The sequence below is a fragment of the Parasteatoda tepidariorum genome, chromosome 5, assembly GCF_982258835.1.
Source record: "Parasteatoda tepidariorum strain Cologne lab strain chromosome 5, Ptep-v5.0, whole genome shotgun sequence".
Classification (NCBI taxonomy): domain Eukaryota; kingdom Metazoa; phylum Arthropoda; class Arachnida; order Araneae; family Theridiidae; genus Parasteatoda; species Parasteatoda tepidariorum.
The window spans coordinates 98394711-98422524 of record NC_141759.1 but is presented as its reverse complement, the minus strand read 5'-3'; the positions used below and the strand labels follow the sequence as shown (position 1 = coordinate 98422524).

The following is a 27814-nucleotide window of genomic DNA, read 5'->3' as shown; positions in this document are numbered from 1 at the left end:
GGCTTGCGCATTGCTGATGTAAAATATCCTCAGTAGTAGATGGATCATGGGTGAGAGTTTCCTTGCCATCAGACTAACCGTGAAAGGTTTTTGCGGTTTTCCACTCCATATAACTCAAATACAAGTTAGTTCCATAAAAAATCCTTCTCGAAGGCAAAATTTCTCCCAATACTTGATTCAGAGTTTCCTTGTCTTCTGGATCAGGTCCGAAATTGCAAGGCTACGGAGTGGAACATTAGTAGTTGTAAACCGAAAAATTTGGGTTGGCTGTTCACCGACAGTTATATAGATATATAAAGAAAAAATATTTTTGGTTCCTAAGTCACTTTTTTAAAGTTCCAAGCTACTAAACACTCTGTAAAAACTACCAATTAAAAAAGAAACAACTTTTTTATTAACTATTGGCTAAATTAACATTTTAATTTTACATTTCAAAATTGTTACTGCATGCAAGTATATATCTATTGAGCTGTATATGTATTGTGTCAACTTTATTACTTTTTAAACTTAAGAAATAAACTAATTTTTAGTTAATCTGTTTCAGGCTTCTGATGCTGATATTGTCGATTCGTTTTTGAATGTTCAAAGAGACATGCAAGACTGTTCCGTCAAAAGAAAAAAAGTTATGGAACTTCAGAGTAAGTTATTATTATTATTGTTTTAGCTGAATGTAATTTAAAAATAATCTCTGTTTATAACAATTAAATATAAAGGAATTGAGGAAGTTTAAAAAAAAGATGTGTTTGATCATATTCAAACAGACTCTATAAATAATACTTTTGTAAATTTTTTATTTTGTGACCTTCTCTTCCAATTTTAATCTTGACGTTTGAAGACAGATTTTGACTGTCACTCTCTCTCTCTCTTTTTGCAATTTTGAACAAAATTTGGTTTTTGACATCAATAACTGGTTTTTGATATGACACATCAAAAACCTGTGGAAAGTATCAAAAACAGTTCAAAATTGTTGTAATATGACAAAAGTCTGGAACAAGTTTATTTTTTGCAATTTGGAACATTTTATTTGCACAATCATACGCAATACTTGCATTATATACAATAAGATTAGCCACCCACCTGGAATTTTTTGGACATTTTTTTATACTGGAAAAATTTGGGGAATTTAGATAAAAACATGGAAAAATCGAGAATTTTAAAGAAAAGCTGAAATTTTTTTTCTTAATTTAAATTATTTTACCCCCTTTTTTTAAATGGAAATTTATCACCAAACAGCTGAAATATCATCATAGTAGCAATATTTTGCTTGCTTTAAAATTTACTATTATAACCCTGTTAAACTAGAATGCCACATAAAAACTCTCTCACAGTTGCTAAATGAATGAAAAAACCTTTGACCTCTTTGGAAACTATAAAACTATGCAGTTTATTAAAGGCAAAGATTGTGGTGGAGACAGAAGAATGAGTTAGCTTCTATTTATAAATGTTTTTTTTTTTCTTTCTTCTAGTCCATGAGCTGATTCCAGTTATCATTCAAGTTTGTTTCAACTCTTTTGGAGTATTTTTTCTTCTGGTGAAACAATTCAAAATGTTTTAATAACTTTATAAAATTCTCCAAAAATTAGTTGATTATAATTTAATAATAGATTTTTTATTGCACTCTTTTTTGAAAGCTTTTGTATTGTCATCCAATGAAATCTGTAAATTGTTCTTTCTCAGCAAAGCCAACTAATCACTCATTTTCTTACAATCACTAACAGCAATGTTTGTCTAAAAATCGTTGCATTGATGGTAATTTTCTCAATCTCATTATAACCTTTTACAGCAGATTTTATTTAAAAAGAAAGTTCTTTTGCAAACCAACTATATGTTAACATTTAATTTTATTGTTTTGTTGGTAAATATTTGACAATTGGTTCAAAATTGGAATTGTGCAGTGAAAGTTTGTAAATGTTGCTTATTTCCAAAGTTGATAACTGTTTCCCCTTTTACCCTAAAAGAGCTGGTAAAAACTAAGGAATATATGAGAAACATGTTAAATGATGTATAAACCTAGAAGATAGAAAATTTTGTTCATATGAGTTTATTAGGAAAGCAAAAGGTTTCGTTTTATGTTCTGCATTGTACACGTACAAATTTCTAGTTCGGCAATTGCACGGTAAGGTCTATCAGATAACCAAAATTTAAACTTGATAATTTTAAACAAACAAGGTATCATGTTCAAAGTAAAAAATTGAAGATTTAGAAATAATGACTATTAACTTTTAAATATCAGTTTCAATAAGTTATAAGTTGTTAAATGAAAGGCTATATCATTTAAAATTTTTAACCTCTAGTAATGAATCTCTCACAAGTGCAGTTTTTTTTTTTAAAAATCACACTAATAACAGAAAATGCAATAAATAATTATTATAGTAAACTGTAACAAGACAGGTTATTTTGCACAAATGTGTTGAAACATATTGCATTTTGATTTACAAAAAAAAAAAAAAAAAAATATCTCGATACATTTTAGATTTTTTACATCTGACAAAAAAAGGAATAATTAATTGTATTGTGCCACTAAGATTTAACATAATTAAATTATTTTTTTCTGTTTCAATCAAGATTCTAAGTCTCATTTGTATAATCTGCTTTGCTTTGGAAGATAATAATTGTTTTCATTGTAAATTAATAATTAATTATTTTTTATATTACATTTGTTTGTTTTTTTATAAATTTTTTTCTTTTATTTTGCTTTTTCTTCTTTGAAACTCTGCTGCATTTTGCAAGATATTCTCAATGTCAGGTATCATTTTCCTCCCTCTGATATCAAACGGAAAAACCTCTTCATCGTTTTATAATGGCTAATATAATCAAGAAAATAGTTCCTTGTCAGAAATTGGTTATTTTATCATGATCATGTAAAGTCTTTGAAAATTATTTTGCATTTAGTTAATGTGTAGTGCTTAAAAAGTACTTAAAAGGTGCTTATTTTTTGTTTTTGCATCCTGGATGTGTATAAAGGTACTTTCAAAGTACCTTTATACACATCCATTTATTTTCAATTTTTTAATGTATTTTTAAATTTTTTACAGAATGACCAAAAGACATATTATATAAAATACAAAATGCTGTGTATTTTCTATGGGTTTTAAATTCAATTACAAAATTATACAATATATATAAGAACTGTAAAAAGCACCAAATTTTCATGTTTTTAAAATGTGCTTTTAGTAACTGTTTTATATTTTTATTATTTTCTTCTTTAATTGTTTTATTTGTTTTGTAATAAAACTTAAAACATTATTTTAAATTTTTTATGATTGGTTGATCTTCTTACAGTTAAGAGTATTGAAGTGTATTCTATTGTTTGAAGAAAAAAACTGTTGTTTATGGTATTGTACCATTTTAAATTTTGTATTAACTATTACTGCTGAAGTTATTGCACAAATCTATCTCCATATCTTAGAAAAAGCATCTTGAATAAAAATAATCCTTACATTATGATGAAGGTGACTATGTTTTGATGAATTATTTTATAGAAATTAGGCAATTAAGATTTTAGATAGGTATTTTATTTTAAAATTGTCATTGAACAGCCAACCCGATTTTTTGGTTTACGATTACTAATGCTCCATGCCGTAGCCTTGTAATTTTGAACCTAATCTGGAAGACAAGGGAACTCCTGTATCAAGTAGTGTGAGAAATTTGCCTTCGTGGAGGAATTTTTGATAGAACTAACCCACATATGGGTTACATGGCGAGCAAAATCTCCCAAGGTTAGCCTGATGGCAAGAGGACTCTAACCTCTGATCCATCTACCATTGAGGATATTTTACGTCAGTACTGTGGTCGGTGCAAGGCGAATAAGGAATTCCTATCCACTAGCTGGGATTCAAACCCGGTTCAGCTAATAAGACTGCGAACGCTCTATCACCTGAGCCATCACGGCTCTTAGATTAATATTGTAGTGGATTTATTTCTTTTGCTTACTTTAATATTACAGAAAAATCTTTCATTCTATAAGTTAGCAAAAGGTTTATTTTTTTTTTAGAAAACTTGCATTTATAATTGAATTTGAATCTAATCATACAATTACCATTGACTTACAGAAAATCAACTGTCAGAAAGTGCAGATAAGTCTCAAATGCCGATTAAGAAGGAGATATCTGAATCTTCATTTCCAATACAATATGATGAAGATAAGGAAGAACTGGACAGAGAAGCTCCTGTCAAACGAGAAATTTCTGATTCGGGATGTGAAGGTCCAAATGAAGGAAATATTGCACAGGTTCGGAAATCTACCATTTTATATTGTATTTATCCACTGGCAATATGTATAAAACTTCATTTGCTTAAAAAAATATGCTGATGGTAATAAAAATCTAAGTGTTTTGAGTGCTTAAAAACAGGTGCTCATTCTCAAGACTCCATGATGTGAGTGAGGAATATATTCATGCCTCATTCACATCTGGCGAGTCTTGAGAATGGACGCATATTTTCAAGCTTCGAAACATGTTGACTCTGAATAATTTTTTTTTTTTTTTTGCAAATGAAATTTTATATTATCAATATGTCAAATGAAAATCTTGCCATTTTGAAGTTTAAGATATTTTTTGCATAACCATCTATAATTTACTCAGTTAAATCATCTTGATAATCCATCCTGCTTTATCCATATTTTAAATATCTCTAATACGTGATTTAAAATCATCGCTTGGTTTTTAAAATCTTTGTAATTGTATTCATTCATAATAAAAATTGCATTGGTATTTATTCATCATTTTGATTTATAATTCAAATAGTATTGGTATTCATTCATCGTTCTCCTAGATCAAATTGCCCCCATAGATAGCACCCAGGGGTGGTGGTCAGTAAAACTACATTTTCTTTGTAGTTAACTTCAGTAGCTAACTCTGTAGTTCTACTTTATTACTATTGTAGTTAACTATAACTACTTTTTTTAAAAAATGTAGCAACTACAAACTACTTTAGAAATGCTTTCACTTCTCTGCTACTTTTAGAAGACAAACTTAACTGGAGAACTTAATTTTCACCGATAGACAAAATGGTGTCGAATAAAAAATTGGCTAGGTTAAATATAAGGAGATATTAAGAAGTTTTAATTCATGTTTACATGAAATAGTTTTTTTTAATTTTAAAGCACTTTTTATGAATTTGTTCTTTTAACTTTCAAAGTCTATACTTTTCTGGTCAGTGATTTAGGAAATAATCAAATATTTATGATTTAAGTGATCAATGCTTTTTTATATCTTCAAGGAAATGAAGTGCAAACTTGCTGGGGAAAAAAAACAAAAAACATTGTCAAAGTACGGAAAACAAAAAAGCTGACCACGCCGAATAACTTTTGATCTAATGATCGGATCTTCACGTTCAGGACTTAATCTCAATGATTTGAGGGGGTGAACAAAAATAGGCTAATTAATTAATGCTGACGATATTTTAATTTATGAAATCAGATACAAAAGTGTACTTTATAGTTCCTGTGAAATCGAATTCTAAGAAAGTCAGATATTTAAGGTTCGATTTCTGAGGAACAATTCGACCGATTTAGCCTAGTATCAGTTCCTGGCCAAATTATTTGATGCAATAAAGATTCTATATAAATTATCAACTGACTTACACAACTGAAACCAGTTTGCACTTGTTTACGTTCGTGTATTAATTGGTTAACATTGTAATGCAATACTTTAAAAATAATTACAAATAGGAAGTATATAAAGAATCTCTAGAATAGCACTCATTACATGTATGTTTAAATAAAAAAGTATCGCATATACACTCGTGCAAAACATGCAGTTATTAAAACACTAGTTATTAAAAAACTACAGTGCGTCTAATGATTTGGTCGAATTAATAATAATGTACTAATATGATACCTGATATAATAAATATTTATATAATCTATCATCGAATTTACATTATATATCGTTTAATTTAAACGTAAACAAGTGCAAACCGCGTAAAAGCAATAAAGCTGTATAGTATCACCAAATAATTAATATTTTACATAGAATCTCATAGTGCGTCTAATAATTTGGCCAGGGGCCGTAGATCTTATTCAATGCTCAGCCACAGAGGCATTCTCATTGCGTACGTTTACCCGAAATATAGTAAAGGATAGTTTAGATTAATGCAGTAAACCATTTTTATTTCGTGAACATTTAACGAAAACATTTTACAACATTTTTATTCATAGCTTTCTTTTATTTACGTCGCACTAGAGCTGCACAATGGGCTATTGGCGACGGCCCGGGAAACATCCCCGAGGATGATCCGAAGACATGCCATCACAATTTTGATCCTCTACAGAGGGGATGGCTCTTCCATTTTGGTAGCCCGACGACCTGTGCGCGAAGTCGAGCACCTTATTGTAAAACAGTTTAACGAAGACCGATGATCAAAGTGGTCACCTACCCGCTTACTGACCGCAGCCAGTTATGCTTGACTTCGGTGTTCTACTAGGAACTGTGTCTTAATGATCGGGATCATTAATTAAATAAAAATGACCTATCAGTATTGATTATTGGCTCATTTGGTTGGAGGAAAAATTAGCTGCCAAGTTATTAGTCTACCAGCCACTGGCTACTAACTGAAAATTTAAATTTTCAAGTCTATTTTGAAGTCAACAATCATTGTCAGATTAACTTTGGATAACTCAGTCTTTGCCTTCAACTAATTTTACTCATAATGGTTTTGATACATCAGATAAATAAATGGTCTAAAAAATATCTGAAATCAAATTTCTACGCAGTTATTGGGTAACATTCTTGTCACCTATAGCCTTTGGAAGTTGTAATAGTTTTCTCTCCTAAACTAAACGTTGCAATTTTTTTCAGAAAAATTTTATTTATAGGATTTTTAACTACCAAAAACTTTACCTAAGTGTATTTTTATTATTATATGTAAATTGTGAAATACTGTTTCTTTTTCATTTCAGGCTTGTAATCAAGCTTCATCTTCCATGGATCTTAAGAAAACAAAAAATAAGAAGAGTTTTAAATTTTGAAATAAAATGTTTTGCTTCAACATTTGTAATTAAAATGTTTTTTTATCACTTTTACTTTAATGATGATTCCTATTAAATATTTATTTTGTTTATTGTTAATTTCTGGTTTTCATTGTATATTCTTTAAAAGTTACCATTCCCTTGTCAATGTTGCCGTTCTTTCCAAGTAATAGCTAGGAGACGGAACCATTGTGAAATCCTAGAAACAAAGAGTCATTGATGTCTTTTTTGTATAAAAAGAACAATTCCTTTTTATTATTCAATAATATTAGATACTTTTTTTATAGATTTTTTGTTTCTTGTGCTTATGACTGTGCACTTGCTTGGTATTTCAGTTAACAGTTACTTGTTGTCAAGGCAAAAAAGAAATTTTATTTATTTTTTAATAATATATATGCACATCAGTTTTCAATAGATTGGTGATAATAAATGAGGAACTGTTGTTTATATTTTAATTCGATATGTATGAACATTTATTTCATGATTTTGTAGATTGAATATAAAGATTTCTGGAAAACACTTTATATTTTAACTGTCTTGGTGGTATCCTTTTAATATCTAAATTTTATTTATTATTATAAGCACTAATTTTTAAATATTTTTGTTAATAACTATTATATTCTGAAGTGGTTGTTTTTTTTATGTAATTTAAATACCAAGCAAAATATGAAGTATTATAAAAAAAATACAGTAAATGAAATAACAGGGTGGCCACCCACCTGGAAAACCTGGAATTATCAGGGAATTTTTTTTATACTGGAAAAAAACCTGGAAAAATCAGGGAAATATGGATAAGAACCTGGAAAATTTAAAGAAAAGCTAAAAAAATTTTCTTATATATTTTTTTTAATTTCACTAATTTAAATTATTTGCTAATTTTCTTAATTTAAATTGTTTCATCCATTATACCCACATTTTTTAGACGGATATGTATCTCCAAACAGTTAAAATATCATCAACTTACTTTGCTTTCATCAAAATTTGCTCCATTATAACCCTGTTAAACTAGAATACAGCATAAAATTCTCCCATGATTGCTAAGCAAATGTAGAAACCTTTGATCTCTATGCAGACTATGGGACTATGCAATTTAGGAAAGGCAAAGATTATGGTGGATGTGGAAGACGGGGTTAGGATATTTCCTTCGGTTTTTAAATTCTGTCCGTGGGTTTGTTCACACAATGATTCAAGTTTGTTCGCAATTGAGAGTGGTAATTTTTTTCTATTTTGACAAAATGAGTCGAAATGTTTTTGTATTTTTAACTTTATTAAATTCTCTAAAAATTAGTTGGTTATAATTTATAATAATAGATTTTATATTGCACTCTTTTTCTGAAAGCTTTTGAACTCCCATTCAAAGAGGTCTGTAAATTATTTTTTCGCAGCAAACCAACAAATCTCGCATTTTCCCCCATCACTAACAGCAAAGTTTGTCGACAAATTGTTACAATACTTGCATTAATGCTAATTTTTTCTATTTCATTTTAACCTTTTATAGTATATTTTTATTTGGAAAAAAGTTTTTTTTTTGGAACTAATTATATATTAATATCAAATTTTACGTTTTTGTTGGTAAATATTAGTTTTTTGATTCAAAATTCGAATTGTATAGTTATCACAATATTGAAAGTTGGTAAATGTTGCTTGCATTCCAGAGATGATATTTCAAAACTATTCCTCTTTTTACCTAAAAAAGCTGACAATGGCTAAGGAATACATAGGAAACATATTAAATGATGTATATACATAAAATATAATTTTTTTTATTCATATGTGTTTAGTCAGGAGAAGGAAAACGAAACTTAGTGTTTTAGTTCTGCACTGTACAAGATTCCAGTTGTTCAAACAAAAACAATTAACTAAGCTAAACTAAAAAACTGTGTGTTTAGATTGGAATTCTTTAAATGTTTTAATTTCAAATAAGAAAAAAAATCAAAAAAGTATAAATTTAAAGGAATTTTATCTATTTTTTTTCTTTTATAGAGTATAGAACTAAAAATTAGACAATTTTACATTTCTGACATTTATTTTTTTATACTGAATCTCTTAAAATAAAAATGCTATTTCAAAATACCATTATTTAAAAATTTGACTTGAGATATTGGTTTAAGGAAAATATGATCAGTGAATTTTATAAAAAGCACTTGTAAGATGAAATACAGTACAATACGGTATACAGTACAGCTTTATATTGAAATGTAATTACAGTGATTCACAAAATTGTTGATACTTATGACTTTCAATGAAATAAGACTATCCATTAATTAAAATGAATGTTTCAGAATGTATATTTAATGATAAAAAATGTGTTCTAATCTTAACAAAACTGAAATACTTTAAATGTCAATATGAAATATTTTGAAAACTAAGGAAAAGTTTATTTTTAAGGAATCAATCATCAAAAAGTGACAAAAACTTTATCCCACAAAAGCCATCATACACTTTTAAAGAAAAAACTCAGTGTAATAGTAAATCTAATTTTTCATTAAATTAACATTTAGTGGAGTTTCCTTTAGCATCTACAATAACTTTTAAAGGTTGAAAATACGTGTAACTAGTTTTTTTTTGTCTGGTGAAATTCGTGCAGAATATTTTTTTAAAATTTTTACAGAAACTTTACAACACTCAATTACAAATTTATAAATTTTTCCACAAAATTTATAATTTTAATCTTTTTAATAAGTCCTTCTTTTAAGCATTTTATCACATATTGCACAGTTCAATTGAATACAGTAAACTAATTTATTATATTCATTACTGATTTACCTCTTATGAAGACAAATAATCAAATTTGGTCTATTTTATTACGACCACAAGTCATTTTTAAATGATAAAACAAAATATTACGGAGTTAGCAAGCAAAAATTAAAATATAATTTTGCTATTATAGGTTAGATACTAAATTGCTAATAAAGAAATAAAAAATTAAATGAAAAATAATTAAATAAAAAAAGCAATTGACGATAATGTTAATTCTGAGATCCAAAACATTTAAATGTACGATAACTTTCGTGGGGTAACAGTTTTGTTACTATTTGATTAAAAAATTTAATTTTGCTTTGTTTCTAAAATATTCCATACAGTTTTGCTAAGAATAGATTATACATCTTATCAAATACCCATTGTGAAATATTCATTTTAATTATTGAATTTTTATTTCCTATTTCAATATAAATTATAAGTGAGTGAGCACTTTTGGGAGCCACTGTAATTATTAAAAATTATTGATGTATAATCACCTGAAACGGTTTTCTTTTCCTTAATGAAAATATATTAAATAATACTTATCCAAGGTTTTATTGGTTATTCTGATTTTGTCATTTTGTAGGTACACTTTGAGCAAATGCTACTTAAAGTAACACATTAAATTCAATAAAAACAATTAAAATTATTCAATAAAAACAATATATTCTGCAAGCTAAACATATTATTTTCTCCACGTCTTAATTTTTAAAAAGTTAATGTTGTACCAGAACATTAAAAAATAATAAAAAATATCTTGTAACAAAATTAATTTTTTTTCAAGATATGTTTAAAAAAATGACATTTTGAATAAGATATTTTATAATACAGACACTTTTCTTGTACACATCCTACACTTTATAAGAAAAAAGGAAAAAAACACAAACCTAGAAATTTTAAGATTTTTACCTGGAAAAATCAGGGAAATTTGAAATCTGTTTTGAGTGGCCATCCTGAATAAAATAATTTTAAATAATGTTTGTAAACAGTAGAGTTCATTAAAAAAAATATGTCCATTTCTTTAAAAAAGAAGAAAAAGGGAAAATATTTTTTTTAAAAAAAAGAAAATAATAGGTCTCAAACGTGAATCAATATTCGATCGTCTAGTCATTAAGTGTGTTTTAATACAAGTGAAGTTTATGTCTGCATTAAAAAGATATTTCGCTTAAATTAAAGAGCATGGTTGAAAACCTTGGAGAGGTTAAAAATTTGCAAATACCGCTGCTCCCAGAGTAAAATATGTTTGCTTTAAGTTTTAATTCATTCACTTATGAAATAGTAAAACTTTTTATCTTTCGTGAATTTATGGTGCAACAATTAAACCTTCTAACTGAGACATTCATTTATATTTCTTGATTCCTGATATGAAAATACTGATAATTATTTAGTATGTTTTATTCAATATTTAAATTATTATTTTTTAATTTAAATTAATTGTTTTACAAATTTAAAATTTTCAAACAAAAAAAATTAAGCTACATTTTACTTTTATGTTTTAATTAAAATATATGAAGTGATTATAAAAAAATTAGTAATGTAATTTTTTTTTTATTTAACTGATATTTTTTTATTTTGTAAGAAATATTTTGAGTTATTTTCTTAAAATCTAATTATGAAAATTTAAGCAAAAGTTCATATTTTAAATGGCGTAATCTTCTTTTTTCAGTGGTAAATATCTCTTTTCAATTTATCCTTATTAAGCTTTTTTTTTTCAGCAAGAATTATAATGTTATCTTGTTCATATTATTAAGATTAAATTTAATAAAAACTTAAAATATTGGTTACAAAATAAAAGAAATTCAGTAAAAGACATTAAAAAAATTATATTTCTAAGTTACAAATAAGTTTTCTCTAGTAATTCAAAAATTACATTAAAAAATAATAAATATATATTGAATAAAACAAACAAAATAGTTATCCACCTTTTCAGATCAGAAATCAAGAAATATAAGTAAAATTTAGCAGGCGACGTGTCGTGACTTTAAAAGAGTAAAAAAGTTTTATTATTTTATAAGTAAATGAATTAAACTTTATATGGCAGCTAATTTTTACCCTATTCGAGGTTTTCAACCATTATCTTTACTTTAAGCTTAGTTTCGTTTAAATGCACATTTTACAGCTGTGTAATGGACAAAAACACTCCGTAATCTAATGACCGGTTTTTCGTCACATACGATTTATGGTTCAAGGGGGTCACTTTCAAGGATGGATTGAACTACTGGGACCTGCCCTGTATTTGGAAAACTTCACGCGCTGGGATCCTTTTGGCTGATTTTAGTTATAAAGAGGGAGAACAAGGATATTCTGTTGGAAATATGATCGATAATCGTCTCAAATCAGCCGAATCTATGCTCGTTGTTTATCTTTGGCTAAGTCACGGGATGAGGTCTAAAAAGCTCGATGTCGGGCGTTTATCGGCAGTGGTAACAAACCACCCTCGTGAGAATATGTTTTCCTTACGGGAGACCAGGCCTCGAAAAACCACCCGTCCGCCCGTCCTCGGCGGTCAAAAATTCCCTGCGGTTTTCCCGTTAATATTCGTGATACATTTTCAATTTTTGTTATCTTACAAGAGTCTAGCGCAGGGAAGGCGAGCCAATGGCACGCGTGCCATTCATGACACGCGACACAATATTTTGGGCACGCCACCCATCACAAAGTTCACTATGAAGCATATTAACAACTAAATTAAAATTCACAAAAAAATTAACAATTAATGCCAAAAAAAACTCAATTAATTACCATAAAAAACAAGCTAACAATAAATAACTAGCAAAAAAATTTAACAGTCCTGTTTAAACTAACATACAATCTAATATAAGTTATTTGTCATCTAATTTGCTACAACAGAAGTTGTGCAGTGCTGGTGTTACTTTAAGTTGAATTATGCGTATAACTGAGACATTGCAAAATTTTTTCTCTCTCCATAGTATATAAAGAGTTTTGAGTTGATAGTATTTAGTATTATTACTTTCCCAATAATCACGAAATCAAAATTATTTGATGGCACGTCTATGACCACAATAAACAATTTTTTAGAAAAAATGCAAAAAGGTTCGCCACCCCTGGTCTAGCGCCTCAATTCTAGAAATACAGCAACATACTGCGCTTGGTGGAATTGATGTTTTCTCTGTCTGGGACTACTGTGCAGGGGTTGAAAGAGGCTTTTCAGCAATGAGCTTACAAAAAAACACATTACGTACTGGTCTTAAACAAGAAGCGTTAAATGCAATTATGAACATCCACCTAAATTGAAAACCCCTTTCAGATTTCTGTGCAGAAACCTCTGTAAATTATTGGCTTGATTGTGGAACTGGCAAACGTCATATTTGTTTCATTTAAAAAACGAAGTACCCTCGGATAAATTGACATTCCAGATAACTTGACCTTTGTCATTTAAATTATTTCATAAAGGAAATAAATTATTTCATAAAAGAAATACTTATCTTACTATTAGTAAACTAGTATTTGTAATCCTAGTAACTACTAATTCATTGTGCAATTTATATAAATGTTTGTAATAAATAAGAGAAAATCATATTTTTATTTATTTAGAAGCTACGGGTTAGTTTCAAAGGAGGACGGGTACATTGTTGGATCAGCCGTCCTCGGGGATGGGCAAAATTTCTGACTTTCTTCGAACCCTGCATTAAACTTTAATTTCGGGCCGAATTTAAAATATATAGGTTAATATTATAGGGAGTTATGGGGTGTGCCTCCTGATACGACTTTTGTCTCTTTTTCAACCATTATTCGCTCTTTAACAAAGAAAAATAATTCTTTTTACGTATAGAACACTTTATTCACGTTAAAATATTGAAAAAGAAGTTTAAAATATAACATAAAATAAAATAAATAAATAAGTAAAAATTATCCGAAATTTTTCCGTTTATTAGCTATTATTCGCTATTTCCCAACAAAAAAAAAGATATTTTTATATACAGAACACTTCTTTCACGTTAAAATATCGAAAAATATATTAAAACAAAATATAAAAAAAATTAAAAAAGTTCGAAAGAGGACCCTCGCAGGGTTTCGAACCCAGTGTATCCAGGACAACAAATCTACCTTGTCACACAGCTTTACCAACTGTGCCACGCTTCACATGCCATGGCCGCGAATATTTAGCTTAAAACACCTCCTCTCGGTTAGTCAACAAAACGTATTTTGGCCCATTGTGTTCCCACTAATAGAACTATAAAAAATTTCTTTCGTACAATTGTTCGTTACAATAAACTCTAATTTCGGGCCAAATTTAAAATTTATAGGTTAATATTATAGGGAGTTACGGGATGTGATGTGTGCGTGCCTCTTGATACGAATTTTGTCTCTTTTTCAGTCATTACTCGCTCTTTAACAAAGAAAAATAATTCTGTTTACATATAGAACACTTTATGACATTGAAATATTGAAAAAAAAGTTATAAATATAGCATAAAATAAAATAAATAAATAAGTAATAAATATCCGAAATTTTTCCGTTAATTAGCTATTATTCGCTATTTCCCCCCCAACCCCCAAAAAAAAGAAGATATTTTTATATACTGAACACTTTATTCACGTTAAAATATCGAAAAATATATTAAAACAAAATATAAAAAAAATTTGAAAGTCGACCCTCGCAGAGTTTCGAACCCAGGGTATCAGGAACTACAAATCTACCTTGCCACACAGCTTTACCAACTGCGCCACGCTTCACATGCCAGGCCCGCGAATATTTATTATTTATTTAATATGTTTTTCGGTATATCAAAGGATCCTATATGTAAAAAATAATTTTTTTTATTGGGGAAATTTCAATTAATGCCTGAAAACTCGAAAAATCCCGGAAAATGAGTTTATTTTTATTATATTATTTCTTTTAACTTCTTTTACAATATTTTCACGATAGTTTAGCTTGCGAAATGTATTCTGTGTTTGAAATCAAGTGTCTTTCTTGGTGAAAGAACGCATGAAGGAATAAAAAATAAAATAAAATAAAATGGCGGGATAAAGACTCAAATTTCAAGTCCGTCTAACTCCCTTTAATATTAAGCTATAATTTTCAAACTCGGGCGGAAAGTTGGCCTCTATGAACCAAACCACCCTACCGAGAAAATTTTTTGTAGACCATATAGGGGGGCCACAAAGGCCCCTCAAGTATTTTTTTTTTTGCTAACCGGGAGAGGGCACTTGAAGCTATGTAGTAGCCTGATTTCCGTATAAATGTGGTACAACGGCTAAGACAGCGTGCTAGTGACTTACGCCTTAAGCGCGGGGGTGCAGGTTCGAACCCCGGCTGAGGTCAATTTTTTATATTTTTTTCTTTTGTTTTTTTCTTACATTATATTATTTATTTAATGTGTTTTTCGATACATTAAAGGATCCTACATGCAAAAAAAATTATTTTTTATTCGAGAAATTTCAAATACAGCTTAAAAACTGGAAAATTCCCGGAAAATTAGTTTATTTATATTATTATTATTTTTTACTCCTTTTACAATATTTTCACGAAAGTTTAGCATCCGAAAAATGCTCTATGTTTAAAATCAAGCGTCTTTCTTGGTGAAAGAACGCATAAAGGAATAAATAATAAAACAAAATAAAATGGCGGGAAAAAGGCTCAAATTTCAAGTCCTTCTAACTCCCTTTAATATTAAGCTATAATTTTCAAACTCGGGCGGAAAGTTGTCTTCTATGAGCCAAACCACCCTACCGAAAAAAATTTTTATAGACCATATAGGGGGGCCACAAAGGCCCCTCAAGTATTTTTTTTAGCTTACCGGGAGAGGGTACTTGAAGCTATGTAGTAGCCTGATCTCCGTATAAACGCGTTACAACGGCTAAGACCGCGTGCTAGTTACTTACGCCTTAAGCGAGGGGGTGCAGGTTCGAACCCCGGCTGAGGTCAATTTTAAAAATTTTTTATATATTTTTTTCTTTTGTTTTTTTTCTTACATTATATTATTTATTTAATGTGTTTTTCGATACATTAAAGGATCCTACATGCAAAAAAAAATTTTTTTTTATTCGAGAAATTTCAAATAAAGCTTAAAAACTGGAAAATTCCCGGAAAATTAGTTTATTTATATTATTATTATTTTTAACTCCTTTTACAATATTTTCACGAAAGTTTAGCATCCGAAAAATGCTCTATGTTTAAAATCAAGCGTCTTTCTTGGTGAAAGAACGCATAAAGGAATAAATAATAAAACAAAATAAAATGGCGGGAAAAAGGCTCAAATTTCAAGTCCTTCTAACTCCCTTTAATATTAAGCTATAATTTTCAAACTCGGGCGGAAAGTTGTCTTCTATGAGCCAAACCACCCTACCGAGAAAAATTTTTATAGACCATATAAGGGGGCCACAAAGGCCCCTCAAGTATTTTTTTTAGCTTACCGGGAGAGGGTACTTGAAGCTATGCAGTAGCCTGATCTCCGTATAAACGCGTTACAACGGCTAAGACCGCGTGTTAGTGACTTCCACCTTAAGCGAGGGGGTGCAGGTTCGAAACCCGGCTGAGGTCAATTTTTAAAATTTTTTATATATTTTTTTCTTTTTTTTTTTTACATTATATTATTTATTTAATGTGTTTTTCGATACATTAAAGGATGCTACATGCAAGAAAAAAATTTTTTATTCGAGAAATTTCAAATACAGCTTAAAAACTGGAAAATTCCCGGAAAATTAGTTTATTTTTATTATTATTTTTTTTACTCCTTTTACAATATTTTCACGAAAGTTTAGCATCCGAAAAATGCTCTATGTTTAAAATCAAGTGTCTTTCTTGGTAAAAGAAGGCATAATGGAATAAAAAATAAAATAAAATGGCGGGAAAAAGGTTCAAATTTCAAGTCCGTCTAACTCCCTTTAATATTAAGCTATAATTTTCAAACTCGGGCGGAAAGTTGGCCTCTATGAGCCAAACCACGCTACCGAGAAAATTTTTTATGGACCTTATAGGGGGGCCACAAGGGCCCCTCAAGTATTTTTTTTAGCTAACCGGGAGAGGGTACTTGAGGCTATGTAGTAGCCTGATTTCCGTATTAATGTGGTACAACGGCTAAGACAGCGTGCTAGTGACTTACGCCTTAAGCGCGGGGGTGCAGGTTCGAACCCCGGCTGAGGTCAATTTTTAAAATTTTTTATATTTTTTTCTTTTGTTTTTTTTTCTTACATTATATTATTTATTTAATGTGTTTTTCTATACATTAAAGGATCCTACATGCAAAAAAAAAATTTTTTTTTATTCGAGAAATTTCAAATACAGCTTAAAAACTGGAAAATTCCCGGGAAATTAGTTTATTTATATTATTATTATTTTTTACTCCTTTTACAATATTTTCACGAAAGTTTAGCATCCGAAAAATGCTCTATGTTTAAAATCAAGCGTCTTTCTTGGTGAAAGAACGCATAAAGGAATAAATAATAAAACAAAATAAAATGGCGGGAAAAAGTCTCAAATTTCAAGTCCTTCTAACTCCCTTTAATATTAAGCTATAATTTTCAAACTCGGGCGGAAAGTTGTCTTCTATGAGCCAAACCACCCTACCGAGAAAAATTTTTATAGACCATATAGGGGGGCCACAAAGGCCCCTCAAGTATTTTTTTTAGCTTACCGGGAGAGGGTACTTGAAGCTATGTAGTAGCCTGATCTCCGTATAAACGCGTTACAACGGCTAAGACCGCGTGCTAGTGACTTACGCCTTAAGCGAGGGGGTGCAGGTTCGAACCCCGGCTGAGGTCAATTTTTAAAATTTTTTATATATTTTTTTCTTTTGTTTTTTTTTACATTATATTATTTATTTAATGTGTTTTTCGATACATTAAAGGATGCTACATGCAAAAAAAAAATTTTTTTATTCGAGAAATTTCAAATACAGCTTGAAAACTGGAAAATTCCCGGAAAATTAGTTTATTTATATTATTATTAATTTTTACTCCTTTTACAATATTTTCACTAAAGTTTAGCATCCGAAAAATGCTCTATGTTTAAAATCAAGTGTCTTTCTTGGTAAAAGAAGGCATAATAGAATAAAAAATAAAATAAAATGGCGGGAAAAAGGTTCAAATTTCAAGTACGTCTAACTCCCTTTAATATTAAGCTATAATTTTCAAACTCGGGCGAAAAGTTGGCCTCTATGAGCCAAAACACCCTACCGGGAAATTTTTTATAGACCTTATAGGGGGGCCACAAGGGCCCCTCAAGTATTTTTTTTTAGCTGACCGGGAGAGGGTTCCTTGAAGCTATGCAGTAGCCTGATCTCCGTATAAATGTGGTACAACGGCTAAGACCGCGTGCTAGTGACTTACGCCTTAAGCGAGGGGGTGCAGGTTCGAACCCCATCTGAAGTCAATTTTTAAAATTTTTTTTATTTTTTTATTTTTTTTTTATTTTTTACATTACATTATTTATTTAATGTGTTTTTCAATACATTAAAGGATCCTACATGCAAAAAAAAATTTTTTTTATTCGTGAAATTTTAAATACAGCTTAAAAACTGGAAAATTCCCGGAAAATTAGTTTATTTATATTATTATTATTTTTTACTCCTTTTACAATATTTTCACGAAAGTTTAGCATCCGAAAAATGCTCTATGCTTAAAATCAAGCGTCTTACTTGGAGAGAGAACGCATAAAGGAATAAATAATAAAACAAAAAAAAAATGGCGGGAAAAAGGCTCCAATTTCTAGTCCGTCTAACTCCCTTTAATATTAAGCTATAATTTTCAAACTCGGGCGGAAAGTTGGCCTCTATGAGCCAAACCACCATACCGAGAAAAAATTTTATAGACTATATAGGGGGGGCCACAAAGGCCCCTCAAGTATTTTTTTTAGCTAACCGGGAGAGGGTACTTGAAGCTATGTAGTAGCCTAATTTCCGTATAAATGTGGTACAACGGCTAAGACCGCTTACTAGTGACTTACGCCTTAAGCGAGAGGGTGCAGGTTCGAACCCCGGATGAGGTCAATTTTTAAAATTTTTTATATTTTTTTCTTTTGTTTTTTTTTACATTATATTATTTAATGTGTTTTTCGATACATTAAAGGATCCTACATGCAAAAAAAAAATTTTTTTAATTGAGAAATTTCAAATACAGCTTAAAAACTCGAAAATTCCCGGAAAATTAGTTTATTTTTATTATATTATTTTTTTAAACTTCTTTTACAATATTTTCACGATAGTTTAGCTTGCGAAATGTTTTCTGTGCTTAAAATCAAGAGTCTTTCTTGGTGAAAGAACGCATAATGGAATAAAAAATAAAATAAAATGGCGGGAAAAAGGTTCAAATTTCAAGTCCGTCTAACTCCCTTTAATATTAAGCTATAATTTTCAAACTCGGGCGGAAAGTTGGCCTCTATGAGCCAAACCACCATACCGAGAAAAAATTTTATAGACTATATAGGGGGGGCCACAAAGGCCCCTCAAGTATTTTTTTTAGCTAACCGGGAGAGGGTACTTGAAGCTATGTAGTAGCCTAATTTCCGTATAAATGTGGTACAACGGCTAAGACCGCGTGCTAGTGACTTACGCCTTAAGCGAGGGGGTGCAGGTTCGAACCCCGGTAGAGGTCAATTTTTAAAATTTTTTATATTTTATTCTTTTGTTTTTTTTACATTCTATTATTTATTTAATGTGTTTTTCGATACATTAAAGGATCCTACATGCAAAAAAAAATTTTTTTTTATTCGAGAAATTTCAAATACAGCTTGAAAACTGGAAAATTCCCGGAAAATTAGTTTATTTTTATTATAATTTTTTTTACTAATTTTACAATATTTTCACGAAACTTTAGCATCAGAAAAATGTTCTATGTTTAACATCAAGCGTCTTTCTTGGTGAAAGAAAGCGTAAAGGAATAAATATTAAAACAAAATAAAATGGCGGGAAAAAGGCTCAAATTTCAAGTCTGTCTAACTCCCTTTAATATTAAGCTATAATTTTCAAACTCGGGCGGAAAGTTGTCTTCTATGAGCCAAACCACCCTTCCGAGAAAATTTTTTATAGACCGTATAGGGGGGCAACAAAGGCCCCTCAAGCATTTTTTTAGCTTACCGGAAGAGGGTACTTGAAGCTATGTAGTAGCCTGATCTCCGTATAAATGTGGTACAACGGCAAAGACGCGTGCTAGTGACTTACGCCTTTAGCAAGGGGGTGCAGGTTCGAACCCCGGCTGAGGTCAATTTTTAAAATTTTTTATATATTTTTTTCTTTTGGTTTTTTTTACATTATATTATATATTTAATGTGTTTTTCGATACATTAAAGGATCCTACATGCAAAAAAAAATTTTTTTTTTATTCGAGAAATTTCAAATACAGCTTAAAAACTGGAAAATTAGTTTATTTTTATTATTATTTCTTTTACTCCTTTTACAATATTTTCTCGAAACTTTAGCATCAGAAAAATGTTCTATGTTTAACATCAAGCATCTTTCTTGGTGAAAGATCGCGTAAAGGAATAAATATTAAAACAAAATAAAATGGCGGGAAAAAGGCTCAAATTTCAAGTCCGTCTAACTCCCTTTAATATTCAGCTATAATTTTCAAACTCGGGCGGAAAGTTGTCTTCTATGAGCCAAACCACCCTACCGAGAAAAATTTTTATAGACCATATAGGGGGGCCACAAGGGCCCCTCAAGTAATTTTTTTTTAGCTAACCGGGAGAGGGTACTTGAAGCTATGTAGTAGCCTGATTTCCGTATAAATGTGGTACAATGGCTAAGACCGCGTGCTAGTGACTTACGCCTTAAGCGAGGGGGTGCAGGTTCGAACCCCGGCTGAGGTCAATTTTTAAAATTTTTTATATTTTTTTCTTTTGTTTTTTTTTACATTATATTATTTAATGTGTTTTTCGATACATTAAAGGATCCTACATGCAAAAAAAAAATTTTTTTAATTGAGAAATTTCAAATACAGCTTAAAAACTCGAAAATTCCCGGAAAATTAGTTTATTTTTATTATATTATTTTTTTAAACTTCTTTTACAATATTTTCACGATAGTTTAGCTTGCGAAATGTTTTCTGTGCTTGAAATCAAGAGTCTTTCTTGGTGAAAGAACGCATAATGGAATAAAAAATAAAATAAAATGGCGGGAAAAAGGTTCAAATTTCAAGTCTGTCTAACTCCCTTTAATATTAAGCTATAATTTTCAAACTCGGGCGGAAAGTTTACCTCTATGAGCCAAACCACGCTACCAAGAAAATTTTTTATGGACCTTATAGGGGGGCCACAAGGGCCCCTCAAGTATTTTTTCTTAGCTAACCGGGAGAGGGTACTTGAAGCTATGTAGTAGCCTGATCTCCGTATAACTGTGGTACAACGGCTAGGACCGCGTGCTAGTCACTTACGCCTTAAGCGAGGGGGTGCAGGTTCGAACCCCGGTTGAGGTCAATTTTTAAAATTTTTTATATTTTATTTTTTTGTTTTTTTTACATTATATTATTTTTTTAATGTGTTTTTCGATTCATTAAAGGATCCTACATGCAAAAAAAAAATTTTTTTTATTCGAGAAATTTCAAATACAGCTTGAAAACTGGAAAATTCCCGGAAAATTGGTTTATTTATATTATTATTATTTTCTACTCCTTTTACAATATTTTCACGAAAGTTTAGCATCCGAAAAATGCTCTATGTTTAAAATCAAGGGTCTTTCTTGGAGAAAGAACGCATAATGGAATAAAAAATAAAATAAAATGGCGGGAAAAAGGTTCAAATTTCAAGTCTGTCTAACTCCCTTTAATTTTAAGCTATAATTTTCAAACTCGGGCGGAAAGTTGGCCACTGTGAGCCAAACCACCCTACCGAGAAAATTTTTTATAGACCTTATAGGGGGGACACAAGGGCCCCTCAAGTATTTTTTTTTAGCTAACCGGGAGAGGGTACTTGAAGCTATGTAGTAGCCTGATCTCCGTATAAAAGTCGTACAACGGCTAAGACCGCGTGCTAGTGACTTACGCCTTTAGCAAGGGGGTGCAGGTTCGAACCCCGGCAGAGGTCAGTTTTTAAAATTTTTTATATATTTTTTTCTTTTGGTTTTTTTTACATTATATTATATATTTAATGTGTTTTTCGATACATTAAAGGATCCTACATGCAAAAAAAAATTTTTTTTTATTCGAGAAATTTCAAATACAGCTTAAAAACTGGAAAATTCCCGGAAAATTAGTTTATTTTTATTATTATTTTTTTTACTCCTTTTACAATATTTTCTCGAAACTTTAGCATCAGAAAAATGTTCTATGTTTAACATCAAGCATCTTTCTTGGTGAAAGATCGCGTAAAGGAATAAATATTAAAACAAAATAAAATGGCGGGAAAAAGGCTCAAATTTCAAGTCCGTCTAACTCCCTTTAATATTCAGCTATAATTTTCACACTCGGGCGGAAAGTTGTCTTCTATGAGCCAAACCACCCTACCGAGAAAAATTTTTATACACCATATAGGGGGGCCACAAGGGACCCTCAAGTATTTTTTTTTAGCTAACCGGGAGAGGGTACTTGAAGCTATGTAGTAGCCTGATCTCCGTATAAACGTGGTACAATGGCTAAGACCGCGTGCTAGTGACTTACGCCTTAAACGAGGGGGTGCAGGTTCGAACCCCTGCAGAGGTCAATTTTTAAAATTTTTTATATTTTTTTCTTTTTTTTTTTTTTTTACTTTATATTATTTAATGTGTTTTTCGATACATTAAAGGATCCTACATGCAAAAAAAAAATTTTTTTATTCGAGAAATTTCAAATACAGCTTAAAAACTGGAAAATTCCCGGAAAATTAGTTTATTTTTATTATTATTTTTTTTACTCCTTTTACAATATTTTCACGAAAGTTTAGCATCCGAAAAATACTCTATGTTTAAAATCAAGCATCTTTCTTGGAGAAAGAACGCATAAAGGAATAAATAATAAAACAAAATAAAATGGCGAGAAAAAGGCTCAAATTTCTAGTCCGTCTAACTCCCTTTAATATTAAGCTATAATTTTCAAACGCGGGCGGAAAGTTGGCCTCTATGAGCCAAACCACCCTACCCAGAAAATGTTTTATAGACCATATAGGGGGGCCACAAAGGCCCCTCAAGTATTTTCTTTTAGCTTACCGGGAGAGGGTACTTGAAGCTATGTAGTAGCCTGATCTCCGTATAAACGTGGTACAACGGCTAAGACCGTGTGCTAGTGACTTACGCCTTAAGCGAGGGGGTGCAGGTTCGAACCCCGGCTGAGGTCAATTTTTAAAATTTTTTATATTTTATTCTTTTGTTTTTTTTACATTATATTATTTTTTAATGTGTTTTTCGATACATTAAAGGATCCTACATGCAAAAAAAAAATTTTTTTTTTCGAGAAATTTCAAATACAGCTTGAAAACTGGAAAATCCCCGGAAAATTAGTTTATTTATATTATTATTATTTTCTACTCCTTTTACAATATTTTCACGAAAGTTTAGCATCCGAAAAATGCTCTATGTTTAAAATCAAATTTCTTTCTTGGAGAAAGAAAGCATAATGGAATAAAAAATAAAATAAAATGGCGGGATAAAGGTTCAAATTTCAAGTCTGTCTAACTCCCTTTAATATTAAGCTATAATTTTCAAACTCGGGCGGAAAGTTGGCCTCTATAAGCCAAACCACCATACCGAGAAAATTTTTTATAGACCTTATAGGGGGGCCACAAGGGCCCCTCAAGTATTTTTTTTAGCTAACCGGGAGAGGGTACTTGAAGCTATGTAGTAGCCTGATCTCTGTATAAACGTGGTACAACGGCTAAGACCGCGTGCTAGTGACTTACGCCTTAAGCGGGGGGGTGCAGGTTCGAACCCTGGCTGAGGTCAATTTTTAAAATTTTTTATATATTCATTTCTTTTGTTTTTTTTTTACATTATATTATTTATTTAATGTGTTTTTCGATACTTTAAAGGATCCTACATGCAAAAAAGAAATTTTTTTTATTCGAGAAAATTCAAATACAGCTTAAAAACTGGAAAATTCCCGGAAAATTGGTTTATTTTTATTATAATTTTTTTTACTAATTTTACAATATTTTCACGAAACTTTAGCATCAGAAAAATGTTCTATGTTTAACATCAAGCGTCTTTCTTGGTGAAAGAACGCGTAAAGGAATAAATATTAAAACAAAATAAAATGGCGAGAAAAAGGCTCAAATTTCAAGTCTGTCTAACTCCCTTTAATATTAAGCTATAATTTTCAAACTCGGGCGGAAAGTTGTCTTCTACTAGCCAAACCACCCTACCGAGAAAATTTTTTATAGACCATATAGGGGGGCCGCAATGGCCCCTCAAGCATTTTTTTAGCTTTCCGGAAGAGGGTACTTGAAGCTACGTAGTAGTCTGATCTCCGTATAAACGTGGTACAACGACTAAGACCGCGTGCTAGTGATTTACGCCTTAAGCGGGGGGTGCAGGTTCGAATCCCGGCTGAGGTCAATTTTTAAAATTTTTTATATTTTATTCTTTTGTTTTTTTTACATTATATTATTTTTTAATGTGTTTTTCAATACATTAAAGGATCCTACATGCAAAAAAAATTTTTTTTTATTCGAGAAATTTTAAATTCAGCTTAAAAACTGGAAAATTCCCGGAAAATTAGTTTATTTATATTATTATTATTTTTTACTCCTTTTACAATATTTTCACGAAAGTTTAGCATCCGAAAAATGCTCTATGCTTAAAATCAAGCGTCTAACTTGGAGAGAGAACGCATAAAGGAATAAATAATAAAACAAAATAAAATGGCGGGAAAAAGGCTCCAATTTCTAGTCCGTCTAACTCCCTTTAATATTAAGCTATAATTTTCAAACTCGGGCGGAAAGTTGGCCTCTATGAGCCAAACCACCATACCGAGAAAAAATTTTATAGACTATATAGGGGGGGCCACAAAGGCCAATCAAGATTTTTTTAGCTAACCGGGAGAGGGTACTTGAAGCTATGTAGTAGCCTAATTTCCGTATAAATGTGGTACAACGGCTAAGACCGCGTACTAGTGACTTACGCCTTAAGCGAGAGGGTGCAGGTTCGAACCCCGGATGAGGTCAATTTTTAAAATTTTTTATATTTTTTTCTTTTGTTTTTTTTACATTATATTATTTATTTAATGTGTTTTTCGATACATTAGAGGATCCTACATACAAAAAAAAATTTTTTTTTATTTGAGAAATTTCAAATACAGCTTAAAAACTCGAAAATTCCCGGAAAATTAGTTTATTTTTATTATATTATTTTTTTAACTTCTTTTACAATATTTTCACGATAGCTTAGCTTGCGAAATGTTTTCTGTGCTTGAAATCAAGAGTCTTTCTTGGTGAAAGAACGCATAATGGAATAAAAAATAAAATAAAATGACGGGAGAAAGGTTCAAATTTCAAGTCCGTCTAACTCCCTTTAATATTAAGCTATAATTTTCAAACTCGGGCGGAAAGTTGGCCTCTATGAGCCAAACCACGCTACCGAGAAAATTTTTTATGGACCTTATAGGGGGGCCACAAGGGCCCCTCAAGTATTTTTTTTTAGCTAACTGGAAGAGGGTACTTGAAGCTATGTAGTAGCCTGATCTCCGTATAACTGTGGTACAACGGCTAAGACCGCATGCTAGTGACTTACGCCTTAAGCGAGGGGGTGCAGGTTCGAACCCCGGTTGAGTTCAATTCTTAAAATTTTTTATATTTTATTCTTTTGTTTTTTTTACATTATATTATTTTTTTAATGTGTTTTTCGATACATTAAAGGATCCTACATGCAAAAAAAAATTTTTTTTTATTCGAGAAATTTCAAATACAGCTTGAAAACTGGAAAATTCCCGGAAAATTAGTTTATTTATATTATTATTATTTTCTACTCCTTTTACAATATTTTTACGAAAGTTTAGCATCCGAAAAATGCTCTATGTTTAAAATCAAGTGTCTTTCTTGGAGAAAGAACGCATAATGGAATAAAAAATAAAATAAAATGGCGGGGAAAAGGTTCAAATTTCAAGTCTGTCTAACTCCCTTTAATATTAAGCTATAATTTTCAAACTCGGGCGGAAAGTTGGCCTCTATAAGCAAAACCACCCTACCGAGAAAATTTTTTATAGACCTTATAGGGGGGCCACAAGGGCCCCTCAAGTATTTTTTTTAGCTAACCGGGAGAGGGTACTTGAAGCTATGTAGTAGCCTGATCTCTGTATAAACGTGGTACAACGGCTAAGACCGCGTGCTAGTGACTTACGCCTTAAGCGGGGGGGTGCAGGTTCGAACCCTGGCTGAGGTCAATTTTTAAAATTTTTTATATATTCATTTCTTTTGTTTTTTTTTTACATTATATTATTTATTTAATGTGTTTTTCGATACTTTAAAGGATCCTACATGCAAAAAAAAAATTTTTTTTATTCGAGAAAATTCAAATACAGCTTAAAAACTGGAAAATTCCCGGAAAATTGGTTTATTTTTATTATAATTTTTTTTACTAATTTTACAATATTTTCACGAAACTTTAGCATCAGAAAAATGTTCTATGTTTAACATCAAGCGTCTTTCTTGGTGAAAGAACGCGTAAAGGAATAAATATTAAAACAAAATAAAATGGCGAGAAAAAGGCTCAAATTTCAAGTCTGTCTAACTCCCTTTAATATTAAGCTATAATTTTCAAACTCTAGCGGAAAGTTGTCTTCTACTAGCCAAACCACCCTACCGAGAAAATTTTTTATAGACCATATAGGGGGGCCACAAAGGCCCCTCAAGCATTTTTTTTTAGCTTACCGGAAGAGGGTACTTGAAGCTACGTAGTAGTATGATCTCCGTATAAACGTGGTACAACGGCTAAGACCGCGTGCTAGTGACTTACGCCTTTAGCAAGGGGGTGCAGGTTCGAACCCCGGCTGAGGTGAATTTTTAAAATTTTTTATATATTTTTTTCTTTTGGTTTTTTTTACATTATATTATATATTTAATGTGTTTTTCGATACATTAAAGGATCCTACATGCAAAAAAAAAATTTTTTTTATTCGAGAAATTTCAAATACAGCTTAAAAATGGAAAATTCGCGGAAAATTAGTTTATTTTTATTATTATTTTTTTTACTGCTTTTACAATATTTTCTCGAAACTTTAGCATCAGAAAAATGTTCTATGTTTAACATCAAGCATCTTTCTTGGTGAAAGATCGCGTAAAGGAATAAATATTAAAACAAAATAAAATGGCGGGAAAAAGGCTCAAATTTCAAGTCCGTCTAACTCCCTTTAATATTCAGCTATAATTTTCACACTCGGGCGGAAGGTTGTCTTCTATGAGCCAAACCACCCTACCGAGAAAAGTTTTTATAGACCATATAGGGGGGCCACAAGGGCCCCTCAAGTATTTTTTTTAGCTAACCGGGAGAGGGTACTTGAAGCTATGTAGTAGCCTGATCTCCGTATAATCGTGGTACAACGGCTAAGACCGCGTGCTAGTGACTTACGCCTTAAGCGGGGGATGCAGGTTCGAATCCCGGCTGTGGTCAATTTTTAAAATTTTTTATATATTCATTTCTTTTGTTTTTTTTTTACATTATATTATTTATTTAATGTGTTTTTCGATACTTTAAAGGATCCTACATGCAAAAAAAAAATTTTTTTTATTCGAGAAATTTCAAATACACCTTAAAAACTGGAAAATTCCCGGAAAATTAGTTTATTTATATTATTATTTTTTACTCCTTTTACAATATTTTCACGAAAGTTTAGCATCCGAAAAATGCTCTCTGCTTAAAATCAAGCGTCTAACTTGGAGAGAGAACGCATAAAGGAATAAATAATAAAACAAAATAAAATGGCGGGAAAAAGGCTCCAATTTCTAGTCCGTCGAACTCCCTTTAATATTAAGTTATAATTTTAAAACTCGGGCGGAAAGTTGGCCTCTATGAGCCAAACCACCATACCGAGAAAAAATTTTATAGACTATATAGGGGGGGCCACAAAGGCCCCTCAAGTTTTTTTTAGCTAACCGGGAGAGGGTACGTGAAGCTATGTAGTAGCCTAATTTCCGTATAAATGTGGTACAACGGCTAAGACCGCTTACTAGTGACTTACGCCTTAAGCGAGAGGGTGCAGGTTCGAACCCCGGATGAGGTCAATTTTTAAAATTTTTTATATTTTT

General features: G+C 30.7%; 1 protein-coding gene across 2 annotated transcripts in view; it reads left to right on the top strand.

Annotated features, from left to right (window-relative positions):
* Positions 1-7492, top strand: part of LOC147809897 (uncharacterized) — a 31269-nt gene extending 23777 nt beyond the window's left edge. For both annotated transcript variants that reach the window (XM_087164591.1, XM_087164592.1), the window contains 3 exons: positions 545-638; positions 4053-4231; positions 6902-7492. In XM_087164591.1, the coding sequence (XP_087020717.1) occupies positions 545-638; positions 4053-4231; positions 6902-6970 (342 nt within the window). In that variant the 3' untranslated portion in view covers positions 6971-7492. The remainder of the gene's footprint in view (positions 1-544; positions 639-4052; positions 4232-6901) is intronic.
* The last annotated feature ends 20322 nt before the right edge of the window (positions 7493-27814 follow it).